Source organism: Papaver somniferum, chromosome 2 (genome assembly GCF_003573695.1).
Source record: "Papaver somniferum cultivar HN1 chromosome 2, ASM357369v1, whole genome shotgun sequence".
In the NCBI taxonomy this organism is placed as follows: domain Eukaryota; kingdom Viridiplantae; phylum Streptophyta; class Magnoliopsida; order Ranunculales; family Papaveraceae; genus Papaver; species Papaver somniferum.
In genome coordinates this window covers 191,693,643-191,715,979 of record NC_039359.1, presented here as the reverse complement: position 1 = coordinate 191,715,979, position 22,337 = coordinate 191,693,643, and the positions used below count along the sequence as shown (strand labels likewise).

Below are 22,337 nucleotides of genomic sequence, written 5' to 3'. Positions count from 1 at the left end.
ACATATCACCATAGTATTGTTGTCAAAGTTGTGATACACTTGAACTTTGATGTTGTGTAATAATACTATGACACCGTATAACAATGATTGAGAGCATTTTTTTTCTCATTGTTATCGCTACGGATCTTCAACAACTGTGATGCTGAACTTACAACCTTTAGGATCATGGAGTACTTGGAAGTGACGAAGATTTCGAGTCGCGTTGAAGATGCCAAGGAGATCAAACATTTGAATGAGAAGCTACAATTTCTATCTATTTTGTAATCCATATGTATTGATAGTGTTGTCACTAAAATTGACAATGGGGAAGATTGTTAGAGCACTGCTCGGTCGAACTCGCATGCGTTGCAATCTCAAGCATGTTTTTCAATGTTAGTGATCAAAACTATAAGTCTTGATTTCTAGCCTATTTATATATGTCTCGGACTAAGACATACATAGTGTAGTTGAGCTTAGATTTCACAGAGTTCATCATTTGAAAACGAAGAACTACTAAGGGGAACTTCTGGAACTTCTTCGACAAAAGGTATGTGGAGACTTGAACTCATCTATCACTTGGAAAGTCTATTTCTACTATCTCCTATATTGAAACATAAGTCGTATTAAGATATAGTTTTCTCTATACACATTTGAGATTTTGAGTTGAGTGTATCTCGCTGTGTTGGTAAGCTTTCGCTTCGACCACGTTCATCTTATATCATGAGAAAATTGCTGAGTAACATCTTACATGGTTTGTGTGATACAATCATTTGATGTAGGCTTGTAATGTTTCGATAATGATTATTTCAATATCTTGAAAATTGCTTTGATGCTAATAATGTGTGAAAATGGCTATTGTCATTATAAAAGAAAGTTTAAATGATTGAAATAAAGAGTTGAGAATGTAACCATGTTTGGATATAAGCATATATAGTGTGTTCGCACATTAGTGTATAAATCCATAAACTGGGAGCCAAGTGTATGTATATGTGTGCATACGAAATTGGTGATGGAGACAGTAAGCATACTGGCAGAAGTTTTCGAACCAAAAATTTCTTCTGAGTTTGGTTTTGACAAACTCTTAACTAGTCACCTTAAGTATGCGTACCCGTACGCATACTGGTGGAAGTTTTCGAACCGAGAATTTCTGCTGAGTTTGGAAACTTAAGAAACTCAAATCTGGTTGCTTAAGTACGCATACCCGTACGCATACTTAAGCTGGTTACTTTGTCAAATAGGTCGGTTCGTGGACTTAAACATTTAAATTATAAGGAATGCAATCTTTGAATGTTCATTATTGATTCAAGTGAATCAAACCGATTTGGTTTCAATTGTGTTTTCTATAGCAATTGAACAACTCTTTAACTAGTTTCATTTGAGTCATTTGAACTAGTTATGGTTGAGATGAATAAGGTTGATATGAGAGTAATCATATGGCTAACCTCGGTTAACTATTTGTGAACCAACATGGTGTACACGTTTAGGTACGGTTACGTAAACCTAAATAAGGGTACATTTCATTTGTGTGTAACAAGCTAAGTTCGATCTAACGGTTGAAAGATATTATCTTGGTTGAATCAGGTTTTTCATCTAACAGTGAATATTGAATACTTTGTTACCAATTGGGAAACCTAATCTCCACACCTCATGTGTGTTACTAGTTGCATAACTAGAGTCGATTCTCCTTTAAGCTTAGGTTTCTTCTCGAGACCCTGTAGGTTAGTGACTTGAAGACTTCATTGGGATTGTGAATCCATACCCAACTATTATCTTTGTAGTTACGTGATCTGATCTTGCTGTTTCTATCGTGTTGAGTACAATTGAAATAATTGGCTCGAGATTTTATATCTCCGATAGAAAAGATATAAAAGTAATCATAAACACTTCGTCTCATCGTTTGTGATTCCACAATAACTTGTTTCGCTAGTCGATTAAGTTTATTGTGAGGTGATTGATAATTCTAGGATGTTCTTCGGGAATATAAGTCCGGGTTATCAATTGGTTCATGTTCACCTTAATTTATCAAAAGAAGGAACAAAAACTCTTGGGTATTTCTGTGGGAGACAGATTTATTCAATCCTATAGACTTTTCTGTGTGAGACAGATTTGTCTATCGAGTCTTCGACTTTGGGTCGTCGAAACTCTTGGTTGTGGGTGAGATCAACTAAGGGAATAAAGTGCGTAGTATCCTGCTGGGATCAGAGACGTAAGGAGCGCAACTGTACCTGAATCAGTGTGAGATTGATTAGGGTTCAACTACAGTACATTACGAAGTTAATTGGTAGTAGGCTAGTGTCTGTAGCGTCTTAATACAGTGTGGTGTTCAATCTGGACTAGGTCCTGGAGTTTTTATGTATTTGCGGTTTCCTCGTTAACACAATTCTGGTGTCTGTGTTATTTCTTTTCCGCATTATATTTTGTTATATAATTGAAATATCACAAGTTGTGCGTTAATATCAATCAATTAGAATATCCAACCTTGGGTTATTGATTTACATTGATTGACACTTGAACATTGGGTACCATTCAAGTTACTCATCTTATTCAATCAGGCTCGCATATTTCTACTTGCTGATTACGGATTGAATTAAGAATTGGAGATCTTAAACTCTTTGATATACTTTACTCTAGATTGAGTCTGACTGTCTAGTTGATTTTCTAGAAAGTATTTTGGAGTAAGTCCTCTCAGATTGCCAAACAAACTGTTGGGTGTGGTTGTTAGACCCCCCGCATGTTCACTTAGTGTACCTAGGGACATGTTGCTGAAGATTTGGGGTAATGGCATGTATGATAGCATTTAAGCCGTCAGAATTTTGCTTTGCATCAAGGATATCTTCTGGACTATATCTACCAATATCCTTAGGTATAGATACATCGCCTTCTATATTTACCGGAGGATCATAGCCATTCACAACACGTACCCACGTTTGAAAATCACGAGCTTGAATAAAATCACGCATAACGATTTTCCACCATGAGTAGTTTGAGCCATCGAAGACTGATGGTACGTTTATGGAGATAGAATTCCTGTCCACAGAGTCAAATCGCTAGGAACACAGACTTATAAGGTCTTTAAACGTGTTTACCTTCTATGATACCAATTAGAAATAGCGGGGTCTAACAACCACACCCAATATTTCTCCTAGCAATCTGTATGGAAAAACTCCAATATACTTTTAAGAGAATCAACTAGACAGTCAGACTCAATCTTATAAAAATTATATCAAGAGTTATATCTCAATTTCTCGATTCAATACTTTACTCAAGCAAATAGAAATCTGCGAGTCTAATTGAATATAAGAGAAATTAACTTGAACGGTACCAAAGACCAATGTTCAAGGATCAATCAAATTCAATCAACAACCAAAGGTCAGATTTCCCAATTGATTGATTCAATGCACAACCTGTGATATTTCAATTATATAAAAAAATATAATGCGGAAAAGAAAATAACACAGACACCAGAAGTTTTGTTAACGAGGAAACCGAAAATGCAGAAAACCCCCAGGACCTAGTCCAGATTGAACACACACTGTATAAAGCCGCTACAAACACTAGCCTACTACAAACTAACTTCGGTCTGGACTGTAGTCGAACCCTAATCAATATCACACTGATCCAAGGTACAATTTCTCTCCTTACGTCTTTGACCCCAGCAGGATACTACACACTTGATTCCCTTAACTTATTTCACCCACAACTAAGAGTTGCTACGAACCAAAGTCGAAGACTTTAATAAACAAATATGTATCACACAGAAAAGTCTACAGTAATAGATAAATCTGTCTCCCACAGAAATATCTAAGAATTTTTTTTTCGTATTTTGATAAATTAAGGTGAACAGGAACCAATCAATAACCCAGACTTATATTCCCGAAGAACATCATAGAATTATCAATCATCTCACAATAATCTAAATCGTATGATGGCGAAACTAGATATTGTAGAATCACAAATGATGAGACGAAGATGTTTGTGACTACTTTTCTATCTTGTCTGTCGGAGAAATTAATCTCGAGTCAATCTTACAATTGTACTCAATACGATAGAAACAGCAAGATCAGATCACGCAACTACAAAGAAAATAGTTGGGTCTGGCTTCACAATCCCAATGAAGTCTTTAAGTCGTTAACCTACAGGGTCTCGAGAAGAAACCTAAGGTTAAAGGAGAATCTACTCTAGCTTATACAACTATTATCACACAGGAGGTGTGGGGATTAGGTTTCCCAGTTGCTAGAGTTCTCCTTTATATAGTCTTCAAATCACGGTTTGCAATCAATGCTACCTTGGTAACAAAGCATTCAATATTCACCGTTAGATGAAAACCTGATTATATTCAAGATGATATATTTCAACCGTTAGATCGAACTTAGATTTTTATACACAAATGAAATGCACGTTCATTTACGTCTGTGTAACCGTACCTAAACGTGTACACCTAGTTGGTTCAACAGTAGTTACCAAATGGTTAGCCATATGAGCACTTTCATATCAACCATATTCATCTTCACCATAACTAGTTCAAATGACTCAAAAGAACTATTTAGAGAGTTGTTCAATTGCTTAGATCTTATAAGACACAATCGAAGCAAAATTTGTTTTGATTCACTCGAATTGATTCATGAACATTATAGCCACGATTTGCAAATTGCATTCCTTAATATATAAATGTTTTAGTTCATGAACAAACCAATTTTAGAAAGTAACACACTTAAGTATGCATACAGGTATGCGTACTTAAATAACCGGAATTGAGTTTTTTTTGGTTTTCAAAATCAGCCGAAATTCACGAACATGAACTTTCCGCTAGTATGCGTACAGGTACGAATACTTTGGTAACCGGATTGAGTTGGTTTTGATTTCCAAACTCAGCATTTATTCACGGTCGTGAATTTCCGCCAGTATGCGTACGGGTACGCATACTTACCCAGTCTCCATCAACCATTTAGTACACACACAAGTATGCATACATTTGGTTCCCGGTTTTGGACTTATACACTAATGTGCGAACACACTATATGCTTATATCCAAAGATGGTTACATATTTTAAACTCTCATTTCAATCATTGAAACATTCTTAGAGAACGTTATATAGTTGTTGTTCACAAACTATTTTTCGTCAAAGCGATTTTCAAGTGATTGAAACTAATATGACTTTCGTCACTAGTAAAGATGAACTTGGCCAAAGCGAAAGCTTACCAACACATATTTCGAGAAATAGATAAGCGAGATAAACTTGATTCGAAATAGCAAATGTGTATTATCGAAGTCTATATAGCAATACGACTTTTTTCTCAAGATAGGAGATAGAATAGATAGACTTTTGAGTGATAGATAAGTTCAAGTCTCCACATAACTTTTAGTCTATGAAGTTACACCAGTTCCTTGAGTAGTTCTTCGTCTTTGTATGATGAACGTCGTGGAGTCTAGAGCTCAACTAAACTTTCAATCATAGTCCGAGACTTAGTTATAAGTAGACTAGAAATCAAGACTTATAGTTTTGGAAACTGAACTTGACAAACAAGCTTGAGATAGAAACGCTTGCAAGTTCGACCGAGCAGTGCTCTAACAGGTAGGCTTTATCAAAGTATCATAAGGTGTTATGATTGAAACTTATATGTGAAAAGTCACAAGATCTTGAATCAATTTGTGTTTACATGAGTTGTTTTTAGCATAAACATCAGTGTTTCGGGTTTTCAACTTTTGCTATTGGCATGCATGAGTTAAAAACCATTTCAACCTTTCTTTGGTAAAGGTTGATCTTGTCGTTATTCTTTTGTTCTTGCAGGAGGATGACAACAAAATGGGGGAGAGTTCTTATGTGAACTTGCGCTTAATGATATATCTTTCTGGGGAGAAGAGGATGCGTAATCTGAGGTGACGAATTTTTTAGTTAATCGTTTTCCTTTTTATATTGCATATATTTTAATTTTGCTTAACAAAATTTCGGTACAATTGATATATTCCATTATGATGTGTATGGATATGTGTGTGTGAGATTCAATTGTATCCGGTTAAGAATAATTGTTTGGCTTACTGATTGGTATCTACTTTATTGTTGGGTATCAAGTGTTTTTGCTTAGCGAAATTCGGTGCTATAATGTCTATGTTTGTTTCAGTTACTTCCGGTTAAGAAAATAATTATGCAAGTAAATTTATTTTGGTTTGTATGTATTGTTTATGGCTTAACGAAATACGTGATCATTTGTTTAGTCCAACTCGATTCTGGCTAAGAGAAACTAAGTTAATTCTTATCTTAGTTAGACTTATCAAATTGAAGGATTCGGTTATTCAAGTCTAATCGAATGCCTTGACAATAAAAACTAATTAAATAACCTAGTGTTTGTCTTGTCTAAAGGGAAACGTCTAAGTTATTTTCTGAATAGTTAAAACCTGATGAGATAAATAAAGTTAATTCTGATCTTTAATTTGGTCTTATCGAAATAAGCGATTTTTTTGTGTACAATCGATTTAACAAGGGAACTAAGTTTCTTAGTCAATTTTTTAAACTATTAGGGAAAATTGCTTCGGGAAATAGTCTTCCTTTATAACATATTAAAACTAAATTACTTGTAGTTTCGGTTTTAATGTTAGTTATATAAAAGTGGTATGTGAAATCTTCGTGCTTAACTCTTATAGGTTGTTTACAAGTCTTTTGGATTTGTAAGATCCTTTCGGTTTGACATGTATTTGCTCGAACCTTTGTCATTTTGTGACAGAAGCGGGAGAAATATATGGAGTAAACAAGTGATTTTCAATCACTAAGGAAAGGATAATTTTGCTTAAACGTTATATTTAACGAAAGAGTAAAGCATTGACTAAGGGGGAGAAACATATCATGTTTTTGTGTAGCATTTTTTACTACAAAAGTGGAATAAAAAATATGTTCGGATTGAATATCTACCTATCTTACCTTTACGGGGAGTATAAGCTTTGTTATTCAGATGTCAACAGCGGCATTTATTGATTGAATATATGCAGGATATTGTGCTGTTGAAACTTGGAATCAAGCGTATGTATAATGAATTCTTGTAATTTGTTTATCCATATGTATTAAGAGTTTGTCACTAAAATTGACATAGGGGGAGATTATTAGAGCGTAGCTCGATTGAACCCACCAAGCGTTGGTATATCAAGTTTGGTTATCATATTTTAGTGACTCAAAACTCATCTAAGAGTCGCTTGATTATGTACTAGAGACAACTTCGTTTAGGTTAGAATATAAAGTCTAGGAATGTTGAGGCATACAAGTATTACTCGAAGACCTGAAGAACGTGAAGAAGTAACGAGATACAACGACGACGACATCCTTCCTCTTGAGGTTAGTAATATTGACTTGAACTGTTTCATTCCAAACATATGTTTCAAGTCGTGTAATATTGAAAACATAACTGTGAAGCTGTGTATGGATATATTACTAGTAGTGAGACATGATCACATGATCATAGTATTAGGGAAGTATAATGCTTATCTTTTGAACTTCGTAGATATGACATCGATATAATCTTATGAATGTTGTTATGATTATGTGTATGGGTAAAGGTGAATATTTCATCCTAGGAAACAATGTTTTACATTTGTTTAGAGGAAGTACATTCATGAACTTACTTTCTGAATCGAAAGGAAATCTCTAGGCTTATTGGTACGGCTATTCATTGCAAATCTTTGGATTATTAATATGTGTGAGATGGTAGAACCGATCGTAACTTTGTTATGTATCTTGGTACAACTAATCACAATGCCTGACTTATGATTTGGTATGACTATTTTTGATTAATTAGTGTAACCGATCCTAAGTAATCACCTGAGATTGTATGATCGATCCTACTAATTGGTGTAACCGATCCTGGTAATTGGTGTAACCGATCCTAGTGACTGGTGTGACCGATCATAAGCAATACCATGTGTATATGGTAACCGGTCCTGGTAATTGATGTAAACGATCCTGGTAACTGATGCAACCGGTCCTGGTAACTTGTGTGACCGATCACAAGTGTTCCATATTAGGGTATAACCGATCCCAGTGATTGGTGGAACCGATTGAACCCATAGATGTGATTTGATATTTGATCAATCACATAGTTTTCTTGGAATACAGATGAACCAATTCTAAACTTGTTTGGAAGTATGGTATAATCAATTCCAAGGTTGTAAATATGAAAGAGGATTTACAAAGAAGAGATGTCAACATTCTTTGAACACGTACAGTTACTCTTATCTTTTATTGTTCAAAGATATTCCTTAGTACTCAAGGAGATCATGTTCTAAAATAAATTAAGAATCTTTTAATTAAGGTTATTAGTTTTATATGCTTTAATTACCAGCAATTAAATGCATATCTCTAGAGAATAAAAATTAGTAATGTGTATTTACTAATTGGAGATTTCGGTAAACATTGGACAAAGCATTTACTGGGATTATGAAAACCGAATGGGCATTTAAATCATATCTTGAGAATACTTTCGGTTTTGGAAATTCCTTGATGTCCAAACATCCTTGGTCTACAATTACCTAAGTTTGCATTTCTATCAAATTCCTTGGTTGTTGAAACTTTGACTGCACCTAGTTTGTTTATTCTTGAGAATCCTCTCTTCTGATATAAGATTCACTCAAACTAGATCGAAGTATCGACGGGATCTTTAGAACTGTTTGTATATCTAAAGAAATCTTGTGATAATCCATTGTTAACAGACTCGGTTCTGTGCATGACTGATCACAAGAGATTCAAGTGGTGTTGTACAGGTTTTAATTGAAGATTAAAGAAGATTTGAAGATGAAGAATATTCTTTATTGGTTTCTCATATCTTTGTGTTGCATAAACCTTGATCAGATGGGATCCATTTAGAATCGGATTTAGTTGCACCGAGATCGACATTCACGATATATCTCTTTGATATTTAGTTGGATTGAGTGCGCATCTAAACCTTGCTACTTCGGTAGTTGTTGGATAGGTTGATCAAACCAGTCAAAGGAGTTTATTAGCTTAAACGGAAGAGCCTTTGCATATGACTTGAGATATCTTATCTTAAAGAATCAGTAGAGTTGTTACCAGATTTGTTGTTCCTTTACTGTTTGGAATACGATCCAAAGGAATTGTTCCAGTGCGTGCACTCATCGAAGTCGTAATCGCAGGGATACTGAGGAAACTAAGTGAACTAGGGTTAATTGCTTGGTCTCAACTATACGAAGTTGGTTTAGATTTTGTATAGCGGCTTAATTCTGAGAGTATTCAATTCTGGACTAGGTCCCGAGGTTTTTCTGCATTTGTGGTTTCCTCGTTAACAAAATCTTGATGTGTCATTTACTTTCCTTTCCGCAATTATAATTGTTGTTATTATAATTTAAAGTAAATTACACAAATGTTAACTCCGGTTTACTTGATAGTGATCCTATAGAGTTTGGTTAAGTCTGAACCTATTATCAAGTAATCACACTTTGGTAGTCGTATTGTCTCGATCTCGTTATCCATAGACAATCATACAAACTGCGCATACCGATTTGTAGTATTGTCTCGACTTTGTCCATAGACAATCACTTTCGGTAAGAGGACTTATAGGTGAATAAATTAAAAGATTATGGTGTATTTAGGTACCCTTGTCTTTTCACGGATATTTTTACCGAAGGCTTATGTTTTCCTATTTTTTCAAGACTGTTGCATCAACTACTGGATCATTCAGCAACATCTACTTCGGCTTCTACTGTTCAGATTTCAAAGATATCTTCTTAGTTTTGTTGTTGCATTTCTGTTCTCAATCTGATACTGTGTCTGTCGGTATCACATTAAAGAGAGTTTATTACATATATAAACATGTGAACTGTTTGTGTGTCAAGTCAACTAGTCAATGTTGACTCAATTTTTGTTATACTCCCTCTGTTTCTGGAAAAGTGTTACTTTCATTTTTTTTTTCATTTTAGCCTAAATATAGACCAAATTGAAAAAGTGAAATTAATACTTCTCCAGAAACTGAGGTAGTATTAGTTTTAGTGTTTGGTTGTTGTGTTATTATAGCTAATCATTGTTTTTAAATGCAATGTAATGATCTCTAGATCTGTTATCAGAAAACGTTTATAATAATAATAAAGACCATAAGTTACTCATAAATGCATTGTTGAGTAACTAGTGCAACCACTTATGAAATGACTACGCTTAACTTGGGTACCGAAACCAACCGAAACCATTAAATAAATGCCACGAAATTTTCCGATCACCAAGTGATCTGGTGGTTGACATGTTCCCTCCCACCCGAAGGTAAGGGTTTGAACCCTATAATTACTGAAATCTACCCCAATTTAAATAGTTTGTGTAGTATAGGGACTATTAGTCTAGGACATTTAAAAAAAACACGACATTTGTGAATTAAATAAGCAGCGTTTTCAAACATGTAAAAACCAAGACACGTGTGCTTCAAACCCTAGTTAGCAATTCGGAGAAATTTATTCGCAAATTATTACGTATTTATCGTTCCCGTCCAATTCGCCCATCCAATTGTAACCCCGACTCCCATAAGCGCATTTTATCAGGTTACCGAATTAGTCGTGATTTTCACGTTCCGAACGAGGGGTCGGCTTATTAAATCGGCCCAACTAGCTATCTCCTCCTTTTAGCAAAACCGAGATCAAACAACTGACATCTTGATCCTTTGGTGATAACTTTAGAATCCTATTATTTGGGCTTAAAAAGTCTTGGTCTTTTGACCATTTTGGGGGCTTAAATGATTTAGGGAGGCAAACACTAGATGGGGGAGATTCAAGTGAATTAAAAGTCTAATTTACCCTTTCCTCTAAAAAAATTAAATCAAAACCTAATCATAATTTTAACCCTCTCCTCCATTTCTATTCTCTTTCATCTTTTCAAAAACTCTCAAAAACCAAAATCAAAAACTTTTTATTCTCCATTGATTCTCTAGATGGCAGCAAGACCAAGAGTGACAAGATACGGACGATAGAACCCTGATTCTGAAACAGGACAAGTTATTGATGTTACTTTTAATGGAGATGTGGTGAAACAATCTCTCCAAACACTAAATCCCTATGTGGTGAACCAATTTGTTCAAACACCTGCAAATCCTCCACAAATGACTCCTACAAGGTAAGAATCGAAAAATCCACAAGTTATTTTATCGTTAGATTGAAAAAAGAGGTTCGATTGATGATTTTAGGGTATTTCAAAATTCATTTCTGAAGGGTTTACGGCTGGGATATCATATCATCCTGGCCGTAATTGCAACCTAACGGTTGGGACATCACGAACTCCCAGCCGTTAACATCTTTAACGGTTAGGAAATTTTGATATCCCAACCGTTATACGTTTACACGGATGGGACTTTCCCAACCGTAAAAAGCCCCGTGTTAGCTGATTTTTTTTTGTAGTTGAGCGTTTTCGGCTGGAAATTTCCTAACCGTAAACAGTAGTTCTTGACCGTTATCCATGTTTCCTAGCTGATTTAGTAATTACAGTTAGGTAAGGTCACAATTCCCAGCCGTAATCGTGTAAACGGCTAGGTCGTGTACATTGTTTATAGCCGACACTTTATTTACAGTTAGGATGTCTCAAACATCCCAGCCGATATTGTTTCCCACGGATGGGTTTTTGTTAGTTCCTAACCGTAATTGTATAACTCTGATTTGTTTTTCACCATTTTTAGGAACCCTGAAAAGGAAAAAGAATCCCATGAACTTCCAATGTGTGACATTGCTACGATGATGGTTAAGAGAGCTAAGTGGATAGCCAGGGGACTGCAACGTAGCATTGAGGAGGTCTTATATTTGGATTGCGACCTGACGACGAGGGATGATCTCTATACTGACGACGAGGATGATTGTATTAGTCTTTCCCAAACTCCCGACAGTTCTTCATCATCTTCTGAAGATGTTCCTTCGATTGTTGGTCGTAGTGGATGATTGTAGGTTATGTACTTGTTTAAGTCATCCCAGCTTATGTTTATGCAGACTTTTAGCATGTTTTTAGGTTATGGATTTGGGTGATTACTTTTCGGACTTTCTTTTCATTATGCAGACTTAACCTTGAATGAATGGATACTAGTATTTTGATTACCAGCCGAAATTTGTTTTACGGATAGGTGTCTCAGCCGTAACAAAGTAAAATCTGAAACTGACATTTCAGGATAATTTACGGCCAGGATTACCATCTGTAAGTCTGATTAACGTCTAGGATTACCAACCGTTAAACTGATCGTACTAAGAATAACGGTCAGGAATCCTAGCTGAAATTTGTTTTACGGATAGGTGTATCAGCCGTAACAGAGTAAAATCTGAAACTGACAATTCAGGAGAATTTACGGCCAGGATTACCAGCCGTAAATCTGACAGTACCCAGGTATACGGGTAGGGTTCCTAGCCGTTACTGGATTTTTGGTTAGGTTTCTCAGCCGTAACTATGCGAATAGATCACTTGGGTCATTATGGCTGGGTCATGTCAGCGTATTACCTGGCCGTAAATACCTCTAAATAACCACATTTTTATAATATTATCATTGCAAACACACAATCATATATAATGAGTGATTCAAAATACATAGGTTCACACCACATTGTTATCATATTATCATCTTAAGCACCACCCTACAAAAAACATTGTTATCACTAACCTTCACACCAAATTTACTCATAGTCATCCTCATCGGAACTCATTAGTACACAAGGACCATCCCTCGAAATCTGTAATGCATCTCACAGTTGAAATCTTTCCTCGAACCTATGACACCAACCCAATGGTATTTCGCCGTCACCACCATCTCCCTTCCTTAATGGAGGTAATGGGCATTCATATTTCAATTGGAGGCCGATATAATGGTTCGAGTATACGAACCCCATGATGACTATATTTGGAGAATCTTCTTCGGTAAAATACGTCTTATGGGTGCGTATGTAACACTATGTCCATAGCAGATGGAATGAATAACGCAATGGAATGCGTTGGCGAGTAGATAGCCACATATTGGCATTCTCATCCAATATTCAGTTTTCAAACACTTGTTGCCCATTAAACGCCGTTCAAATGCTTTGAACTCTTCATTTAGCACCTCCTCCGTGTCATCTCTTTCGAATCTCATCATTGGCTTGTAGAAATCGGGGAAACCACGTAGTTCAAGCAAACACTTTTGCCTTACATAAGTAATTTGGTCGTCACCCCATTCTTTTGCCTGCTCAAAAGGTCCAAGTTGATCTACGAACACATGGTAACCACAATTTTCGTCGCCCTCAACATCGTCGGTGGACTTGACGTAGTTATGAATAAAATATGGTAAAAAGTGCATGTAATTTTCGTATATCGTGTAAGTAGGTCGGGTATAGTTACCTTCCTCATCTACAGGGGGTGATTTCATCGGACCTACATCCAAGATAACCATCTCTTTCTCACCACTATCAACTATTTGTGGGGTGATTTGCGATGGTTCGACCATCGGTGCTTTTCCTTTGCTACCTCGGCTTCTCGCTAATTGCTTAATACCAACCACACCACCAACTTTTCTTTGGACGCTACTAGCTTCTTTTTTTGTTGAACCTTGTTGAGAGGGAACAATCGGGTCTTTAATTTTGACTCCACTATCAACTTTTTTTCTTTTTGAACCTTGTTGGGATGGAAAAACCACATTCTTCTTACGGCCTTTTACCTTCATTTGACTAACTCGGATTGGTTTGCCTATTTCCATTTCTTTTCGTTTTAGTTTGTACAACTCGTTCAACTTCTCAAAACCCGAACGATCTCTTCGTATTGAAGGAGTCAATTGTGGACCCTCTTGAACCTTTCTCTTAGATTCTGCCCTTTCCTGTTTCTTTGTTATTTTCTTCGAAGGCCTACCCTTGCCTTTCCCCTTGTTAGGTTCCAAAATATCATCTCTAATGAATGGACAGTTGAAACATATAAACTTATTCCCCGGATCCAAGGGCTATCCCGGTAGTCGGTAATCGTTCTAGATCGTCTCTTTTCAAAATATCCTTTAATTATATGGAGATCACGCTTGAAATACTCGACCAAAGCTTCAAAAACAACAACGAATCCACCATCACAACCATTTAACTTACTCTTGAAACGATGGTGAGTCGACTCCACCGTGCTTGTGGCTTGATTGTCATAATGTCTATAACGGTTTATCCATGCACTAATAAACCTTTCTTTGTGGGGATCCAATAACTCTTTCTTCAAATATGTTATAACATCCGGGTAGGTTGACTATTTTATCATTACAAAACGCTCCCTTAGGAAATATAATGGTTCCGTAAGCGACCATATTAGATGTTCCCAATCATCTTGAAATTCCGCCCAAAGCACCTCGGCTATTGAGTCATTCATCTCAAACTTTTCTTTCTCTTCTTCTTGTTTCTCCAACGGTAGATTTTTAATCCTCTCCATCTCGGTCTTCTTTGCCGACCATATAACCCTCTTGCAATTAGTTTGCACATTATTCCATATATGAAATGTGCAAAGATGATGACGCGCGTAAGGGAAAACACGTGGTATGGCCCACATCAATGCTTGCTCTTTATCTGTAATCAACACATGTGGAGTATAACCTTCTTGATACAATAACTTCACCTTTTGCAATGCCCACAAATAACTTTCCTTCGTCTCGTCTTTCAAGAAACAAAACGCAACGGTAAATGTCGACTTGGTAGATGTTTGCCCAAAAAAATTCAATATCGGCATGTTGTACTTGTTAGTTTTATACGTGCAATCCATAAAAAGAATTTGATGAAAGCATCTTGCCAATTGTGCACATTCCGGATTGGCGATGAAAAGATATTCCACTTTCTTTTCTTCATTCGTTTCATAGGCGGTAGAGTACTTTGCCTCCTCAAACAAAAACAATAATTGTTGCATAAGCAATCTCTCTTTCCATGACTCTTTTCTAAATTTTTCTCTTTCGTTATAGATAGTTGACAATGAGGATGATTTTTGGGGGTTTAACACCTTCACGCCACTAAGAATATCAATAGGTCTTGTGCGTCTTTTACTCAACACGTGTATTAAATCCTTTTCTAAGAGGTTGAGCCTTGCCGAATAAGGATGGTTGATAAAACTCTCCGGAATAGGATGATTATGATAACCCGAGACGACTTTAGCCATATACCACTTTTTCGTATCGTCGTGTTGTTTAAATTGAAGTTTAAAAGGGCATCCGCACTTCTTCGCATAACATACTCCCTTCTTCCTCGTGGTTTTTCGTTGATACTCACTACCCTTTTTCCAATGGCTCTCATACTTTCCACTACACTCGCAAACCATTTGAAAGTTGTTGAATGTAACTTGTTTATTCTGGACTATGATGCACATCTTTTTCAACCCTTGTGATTTAGCCCACTCCTTTGCATCTTTCTTAATTGTCCACTCATAGTTGTTTGCATAGTGAGCACTTGTGTCCTCGGAAACTTGCATAGGTTGGGGTTGATCTTCCATAACCTCCTCTTGCTCTTCAATCACCACCTCTTGATCTTCCATAACCACCTCTTGGTCTTCCACCGGAACGTAAGGTACAATCTATGATAGAATGACATATGTCACATAATTATTCACAAAAGAAATTTAAACACATAGAAACGGCTGGGTCGACAAGTGATATTCCAGCCGTCAATGCGTATACGGCTGGGTCGAGAAGTTATATTCCAGCCGTCATAACATAACCGGCTGGGTCGAAAAATAATTTTCCGAACCGTAAACATGTTACATCCAGGAATTCCAGGACGTAAATCTCACTGTGGAAGAGGCAGCCTAGAAAACGAGCCGTAATACAAGTTACGGCTAGGTAACCCGGCCGACGCCGTCAGCATTAAATAGCATTTAATATTTTCGGACAGGAAACCTAACCGCCGCCGAAAGTATTAAATTCTTCTCATGCACGTAGAAAAAACATGGCCGTAATTTTTTTGTTACGGGCTGGTTTATTCGGCATTCCATCCGTAACAATATGATAACGTCTGGGAGTTCATTAATTGTCAACCGTAAAAAAGGAAAACGGCCAGGAGTTCATGGTTTCCCAACCGTGAGTGGACATGTCGGCTGGAAACTTAGGGTTTTCGGAAGGAAAAAATCGAAACTTCTTGCAACTCTGAGCATAAAAACTGAAATAGGAGTTACAATAGAGGTATACCTGGTAATCTTAGGCAACTGTTTCTTCGGTTTCTTCTTCTTCTTAGGTTGGTCCTTCGAAATCATAGTAGGGTTCATAAGGGTTATTTTGAATTTGAGAAAAAATTTCATGATTTTCGGAAAAATCAGCAAAGAACTCATCGTTGTTGATGGGTATTAATATATTTTGAAGATGAGGGTTCACCTACATCAAAAGTTTTGGTTGAATCACTCATTTGCAAAAAAAATTCTCTAATTATTTCTTCTTCTTCTTCTTCTTCTTCTTCTTCTTCTTCTTCTTCTCTTCCCTCTGATTTTCTTTTGTTTTGATTTTCAGTTTCATCACTTCACTTAAAGAGATGAATTAGTCTTAATTGATTTGCTAATCTAATTAATAATGTTAATCACGTTTTATTATCTAAAATCATATATGGTCATATTAGTCTTTATATAAATATATTATGAGGGGTGTCCCAACTGATATTTGGTGACCCTAGAAAGCCCCCCAAAAAACTTGACTTTCTAAGCCCAATAATAGGATTCTAACTTTATATATGTTTTAAATATCTACATTTTTTATACACAAATCGCATTTTCTCCACCATATTTAATCTTTTCTTCGTACTGGTACATGCCGAATTTTGTGTACCGAACTCATATCTCTATAATGAATTATACACGTACGTATGCCGTTCCGTATCAGTGTCGTATCACGAACCGTTGACCGGATTCTTGACCGAATTTAACTTTTACAAATCCATATAATACCCGTACATATCCCGTTCCGAACGTTTTCCGTACCCCGAATTACTAACTAGGCTTCAAACAAGCAGTGGACTACACAGTAATTTTTTCTATTTTGGACCAAACTACATTTTTCCATGACATGATATGTTGCTGTTGCATATAAGTGTGAAATTGATCCTGGTCTGGTGTGTCTATCCAATGATAAGTGATATTTATGACCACATATTTGATTTACAGTTGCAGTTAACTAACAATTTCGTTCAGTTTCAATATGTGCCAAAACAAATGGAATGTTTAGAGCAATCCAAGTACCAGATGTGTAGGTCGACGGACCACAATCACCCAATTTTCAAACAAAAATACTAGAACAAATCAAATAATAAGGCAAATTCCAATTTGGATAAGAAAGTTGTTAAAACTAGACATTTGTCTCGCTGATTCCTACTCTGCCATAGTAAAACATCAAATAGTTTCAGACTGGTGGTGAAGTTCTTGTAAAAAGGGGGTTTACCATAAAACAGTAAAAGCACACATAAAATGGATACATCTGGATAACACTGGAGTATTTATCTATCAAGACGCACAAACTGGTAGCCTACAGCGGTGACCAGTCTTGGGAAGTAGTTTGGTCCATTTAAAGATAAGCCCACAACCGAACCACAAACAGGTGGGTAACATTAAGTAAGATTCTTAAGTAACTAGGTGCAGTTGGTCCCCAACCACAGGCCTATCGTGGTGTTTTTAATTAGTAAACTAAATTAATTTAAGTTACAGTGTATATTTCTAGTGTATATTTATATTGTGTATAAGTAATTAAGTATTAAGTTCAATTTGGACTTCTGTAGTGAATGAAACAGTGAGAACAGGTATTTCAAATCATTGCAGCAAAATTTTGAGGTGCTTACATAAGTTCAATTTGACTTCATCTCGACATCTCCATTCTCGTCAGGCTTGGTATCTGGAATGTCTTTGGGAAGAAGACCAAGGAGAGGCAATGGCAACAACGAGCTGAGATTGCAGATAACTATCAAGAATGTCAAGTTATTAAAGCTGTCTCTTGTGACACCCAGAAGCTGTGTCAGGCCAGCTCCTAACAGCCCCCCTATGACACTCCCTCCATTTGAGATGGACATGAGAGTTGCAAATAGTGTTGCTTCCATACCAGCGGGACATAATCTTGCAGCCAACACTAAAACAGGCATGAATGATGCCTGAAAATCCCAGACACCCAAATGTTTAGTTTAAAATTGATATAACTTGGATGAACAAGTTATATTTTGGGTATGCTGTATTTAAGCTATTCAGTGGCCTTAGATGTATAGAACTGGATAGAGGAACAGGATAGCCCCATATAGTTAGACATTACCTGACCAAGAACTGTAATGATTAAAGAATCCCCGACAGCAAACCACTCGTCACTTATGCCAAATTGTCGATTTAATCCAGTAACAAGTATAACCTGTCCAAATACACGCCTCTTTCAGTTCCGAACTAACTTGGAATAACTCAATAAAACTTAATTGAAAGCAAAAGCAGATATCTCTGAAAACCTGTGTCATCCCTAGTGCTGAACCTATAATGGTGGTCACAAGAAAAATCTTTCGCATTGGAACATTCTTCAAAAATCCATTGTACAGTCCTACACCTAGTAATGATGCAACCGAAGTGACAAGCTTGACACGACCAAGAAATTCCGGGGTGAAGCCAAGTTTGTTCGTACTGAAAAAAAAATTGTTATATAACAAAGATGTTATAAGAAGAATATATATACAAACAAGCTTCGGGTAAGATAAAACACACTACACAAACAGTTAAAATGAAAGACAGGTATAAGTAGTAATGGAACTTACGTAAAGTAAAACATAGCAGACTCTGAATGAGGTGTAGCTTGCCAGAGGAAAATGAATAAGGTGGGCAAAAATATATTTGGCTGCCGGATGGCACCCAATAACTGAATAATATTCTGCTTTGAGCTCTCAAAAAATCCTGCACCCACTAAAGAAAGATTATATCCTCCTGTAGACCTAGACGTGGGTTTTTCTTTAACAAGAACAGCAACAGCAGACGTTATCAGTGGAAGCAATGCCGTGATCCCGAAAACAAACCTATAAATAACAAAAGATATCAGGCTAGACTGTGTACAATTTGTATTTAATAATCGAGAATGTCTACATCTACCATCTACAGACAAATTTTCAGCCAGAGAAGTTATGACTTTACCTAACACCATAAGCATCAACCAGGGAGCCGCTAAAATAAGCACTAACTATCCCACCGAAAGCTGAGGATCCCCAACATAAAGACTGAAGAGAGCCAGACGTGCTTTGTGATTCACCACGAGCCCGTTCAACAACCATGGAATCTACAACCTGCACCAAGCTTCAATTTGCTGAATCATGCTTGTGAAGTATGGCACATGAATGAAGAGTATCTATCGGCCAGGTATGTTGTTTGAAAAGACTAATTATAGAAATGCTTCCAGGTACACCAAAAATGCGTTTACCACTGCAACATACCCATCGGAACTTTATGTCAAAATTATGCTGATAATTGCTCTGTCCATGCTAGATTATAGGAACAGATATATTTTGCTAATAATTGCTAAGTCTGTAACAGATCTACAACTCTTAACAGATGATAGCAAGCGACTAAGTGACCACAAAATGCTAGCATGCCTTTTTATAATTTCTTGACGGAGGACAACTACTCACTTTTGCTTAAAACACCATTTTGAGTTTCTATAAAATATCTTCGAGAACTATAATAACATGAATACAGTTATATCTAATTAATGCATAATACAAGTCTCAAAGTTGATACTACTACGGAAGTTCCCCCACTTGCTAAATTTTCAAATATGCTATTATATCCATTCAGGAAAATGATATTAAACATAGCTACAAGCATGTTGATATTTGGAAAGAGACTGTGAAATAATCGCCAGAACTTACCACATCAGAAAAGGCAACAGATAGAGATCCAAGAAGAATGCAGAAAGCAGCGCCATACTTGTCATCAACGAGGGAAGCCATCAAAGACCATGATAGTGCTCCGAGCAGCCCAGATAGAACAAGGTATGACCTTCTTCGGTAACCAAAGAGTGGGACAGAATCACTGCAACGACCATGAAATTTTTAAGTAACAAGGTATAACATCATGGAGACAGAAATGAATAGTCAGGGATGCATAAACATTGAGGAAGAGATAAATAACCACCTAATGAATCCATACAGAGGTTTGATAAGCCACGGCAATGCAGATACACCAGTTACCACTGCTGTCTACTTAACACATTAAAAGAAAACAAAAGTATAATGCTAAATCAAATTTGACAAAATTCATCTACAGAAAATGGGATGATAAAGTAACTGAGACTATAGAACTAAAAGAGAATATAGGGTATAAGTAACATACCTCTGCCGGATCTAGGTGGAGGTCATCTTTTAAGTAAAAGCTCACTGCAAGCCTAGAGAGGCCTAAAACACCCTGTACAAAATATACCATTGAAACCGCAATATTATCTGGGGATAAATCCACCCCAAAGAACGATATGTAAGGTTTCTTTTTCCGTCCACTAGCTTTACTGGAAGAGCATGTTTCACCTTCTTTATCAGTCACTAATACTTCTCCTTTCTCCGAAGAAGGTAAGTGACTCCTCGACGCTTCACAAACGGACCCAACAGCCAATTAAAATCACAGGCAAGAGTATTGATCTGATACTTGAATCTATACTACTCAGATAATAAAAAGAACTTGAATCTACAATCCAAGCAAATATCAAATTGAATGATGCAGTCGTTCTCGTTGGTATAATCCCTCGACCACGAGCACAACAAGTTACAAAAATGAACTCTATGATTGTTTGCCTAGGGCCTGTAGTAGACCAACACTGTCCCAATGTTGGCAAAGGCACATGTATGCAACACCTATGTGCCCAAAGGCCTACTCAGGAGTAGGCAAGTCGTAGCAGCCCAACTTCCCGGGTTAATGCACGCCTACCTGCTTAGGAGTGGCCCGGGGAAATTGGGAGGCGAATAAGGTGACCTGAGGGGAATGTTGCTTGATTTTGCCTTTTCTTTTCTTATTCTTGCTGGTTTGGTGTTGGGCTATTAGATTATTTAGACATGTATTATCTTGATTCAGTCCTAAATTTTGATAACCTTATTATTTGATATGCAAAAAAAAAAAAAAAAAAAAAAAAAAAAAATCCACAATATCTGTGTCATAGGCTTGCTTATGGCATTCCCTGGCGCCTCCCCCCGAACAACATATATTGTTGCCGAAACCAGCTGACATGAAGGTAGGATGCCCAAGGCTACTAATACGGAACATTACACATCTAATAACAAAAAGCCCCAGTCTTTGCACTTCAGACACCCTAGATTCCTTCAAATTAGTGGTCTGAAATTGGTGGACTATAAATATCTCACTAATTAGTTCTTAAGACATTGAATGAATCTATAACTAAAAAGTCAAATTCAGGCATTCTCCAGAAGAAAATTAAAATTCAGGTATAGTGTTAATTACTTACATGTTCTAGATCCAAGCAAAGATGCTCCTTCTTCCGATGGAGGAATTTGTAAGCTGACAGACATGTCTTTTTCCGAGGAAGATTTTTGTCTAGATTTCCGGCGGGTGGGTTTTGATTTACATGTGAGTTTGTTGTGTTTTTGCCGGTGGATCTGAGAGAAAGTAGGAGAGAGAGAAGGGAAGAAGAAGAAGAAAGGGTTTTGGGAAGTGAAAGTGGAAGCGAGAAGTGAACTGGAGTTTCTTATGAATGCCATAAAGAGGATCGGGTACACTGTGTGACAGTGTATCGGGTTTCTTTTAAGCAAATGAAAGTATGAAATGCATCGGCAACCCCACAGGCCACTCGATTAACGGGAATTTAAATGGGTGTGTGGATAGCGCTCCGGCTGCGAAGCCTACCCAAACCATGAGCATGTTGTCTTCCGTAAGCAACACGTGTATGTCCCACGTTGGAAAGAATGTTTAGGATAAACCAAGGCTTGAAAAACGGGTAACGTCTCCCGTCATCTGGGTGTGACCGTTATAATGCGTTTTGACGAGTGTGAGTACGTTTCAGACAAAAAAACGCGTTTTTTATACATTATTCTAAAATAACGGGCGTTATAACGGTTATAATGTGCGTGAAAACAGTTATAACGGGTCTAATAATGTTGTTACAGGAAAAATTACATAAACTAGTTGGAAGCCTAACAAGCTAAGCTCCAACAACGTACTACTACATTCTTAAAAAACGGTTATAACTATAGTGAAAACAGGAAAAAATTTCTAGAAAACTTGCGTTAAAATGTTATTTAGAAGAAAAAAAATGTAAAATTCAATTTTAGAAAAACAGTTATAGCATGCATGAAAACGGTTGTAACGGGTCTAAGTAACGCTGTTATTTCCTATTTATCGGTGATATATAGACACGTGTATCAGTAACCCTCACGGACACGTTACATAGGCGTGATTGTTTTAACGACCATTTTTCATAAATAACGGACCTTTTTTCAA

At 36.8% G+C, this 22,337-nt stretch overlaps 1 protein-coding gene across 1 annotated transcript; it reads right to left on the bottom strand.

Annotated features, from left to right (window-relative positions):
* Nucleotides 1-17,501: 17,501 nt before the first annotated feature.
* On the bottom strand, nucleotides 17,502-21,664 carry LOC113350073 (folate-biopterin transporter 1, chloroplastic-like). Its single transcript, XM_026594151.1, has 9 exons — nucleotides 21,346-21,664; nucleotides 20,229-20,476; nucleotides 20,031-20,095; nucleotides 19,766-19,928; nucleotides 19,035-19,183; nucleotides 18,665-18,919; nucleotides 18,365-18,533; nucleotides 18,181-18,273; nucleotides 17,502-18,025 (listed from the first exon to the last, which is right to left on the bottom strand). Exons 1-9 carry the CDS (start codon nucleotides 21,596-21,598, stop codon nucleotides 17,726-17,728), a joined length of 1,695 nt encoding a protein of 564 aa, XP_026449936.1. The 5' UTR covers nucleotides 21,599-21,664; the 3' UTR covers nucleotides 17,502-17,725.
* Between the last annotated feature and the right edge of the window lie 673 nt (nucleotides 21,665-22,337).

Bases quoted from the DNA above. Each gene is read 5' to 3' on its own strand.
- LOC113350073 (XM_026594151.1), bottom strand. From the start codon at position 21,598: ATGGCATTCATAAGAAACTCCAGTTCACTTCTCGCTTCCACTTTCACT. The intron at 20,477-21,345 runs GTAAGTAATTAA...CCGTTTGTGAAG, and splicing joins TTTGCTTGGATCTAGAACAT to CGTCGAGGAGTCACTTACCT. The intron at 19,184-19,765 runs GTAAGTTCTGGC...AGCTTGGTGCAG, and splicing joins CTGTTGCCTTTTCTGATGTG to GTTGTAGATTCCATGGTTGT.